Raw genomic sequence first — 585 nt, 5'->3', positions numbered from 1 at the left:
CACCGCACTCACCTGCACATTCATTCCTCCATCAGTCGATCCCTCAATCGCCCCGATCACCAACTCATATATAGGATCTGGCAGACAAGCAGCTAATGAATTACCAGTAAAGAACGGAGTATCGACATAGATAAAAGCCTCTGGATACTTAAACACCATATTATTGGCCATCCTTATGTCAACCATTCTACCCGTGAACTTGCTTCTAGGCACCAAACTATCTTTCACTAGCACTGTCGTACATCCAGGATCACGAAACACGTCAACTCTCACACCTTCCACTTTACCTCTTGCAATCATCAACTTATCACCATGATTAGCCATTGCCGCTTTTTCAACATTCGATTTGATTATCTTACAATCTTTGTACTTTGATCCTCCGAACCTGTTATAGCAATCCTTGGCAAGGTGATTACCTCGTCCACACACGAAACAAGCACGCGCTCAGCCTTTCATCCTTTCCTCGCCCCTATTCACTCCTGACGTAGAGCTGCTATTTGCACTCTCACTCCCATGACCTGTCGCGTTCCTCTCATGACCCTCTCTATCTTTCCTACCATAATTTACATGCGCTTCCATATACAA

The 585-nt window shown here is 44.8% G+C and overlaps 1 protein-coding gene across 1 annotated transcript in view; it reads right to left on the bottom strand.

The window, feature by feature from the left end:
- Positions 1–324, bottom strand: part of LOC119585923 — a 6065-nt gene extending 5741 nt beyond the window's left edge. The window contains exon 1 of the mRNA XM_037934644.1: positions 13–324. Within this exon, the coding sequence (XP_037790572.1) occupies positions 13–324 (312 nt within the window). The remainder of the gene's footprint in view (positions 1–12) is intronic.
- Between the last annotated feature and the right edge of the window lie 261 nt (positions 325–585).

This window comes from Penaeus monodon, chromosome 20, assembly GCF_015228065.2.
Source record: "Penaeus monodon isolate SGIC_2016 chromosome 20, NSTDA_Pmon_1, whole genome shotgun sequence".
Lineage (NCBI taxonomy): Eukaryota > Metazoa > Arthropoda > Malacostraca > Decapoda > Penaeidae > Penaeus > Penaeus monodon.
This window is presented reverse-complemented; position numbering and strand designations above follow the sequence as displayed.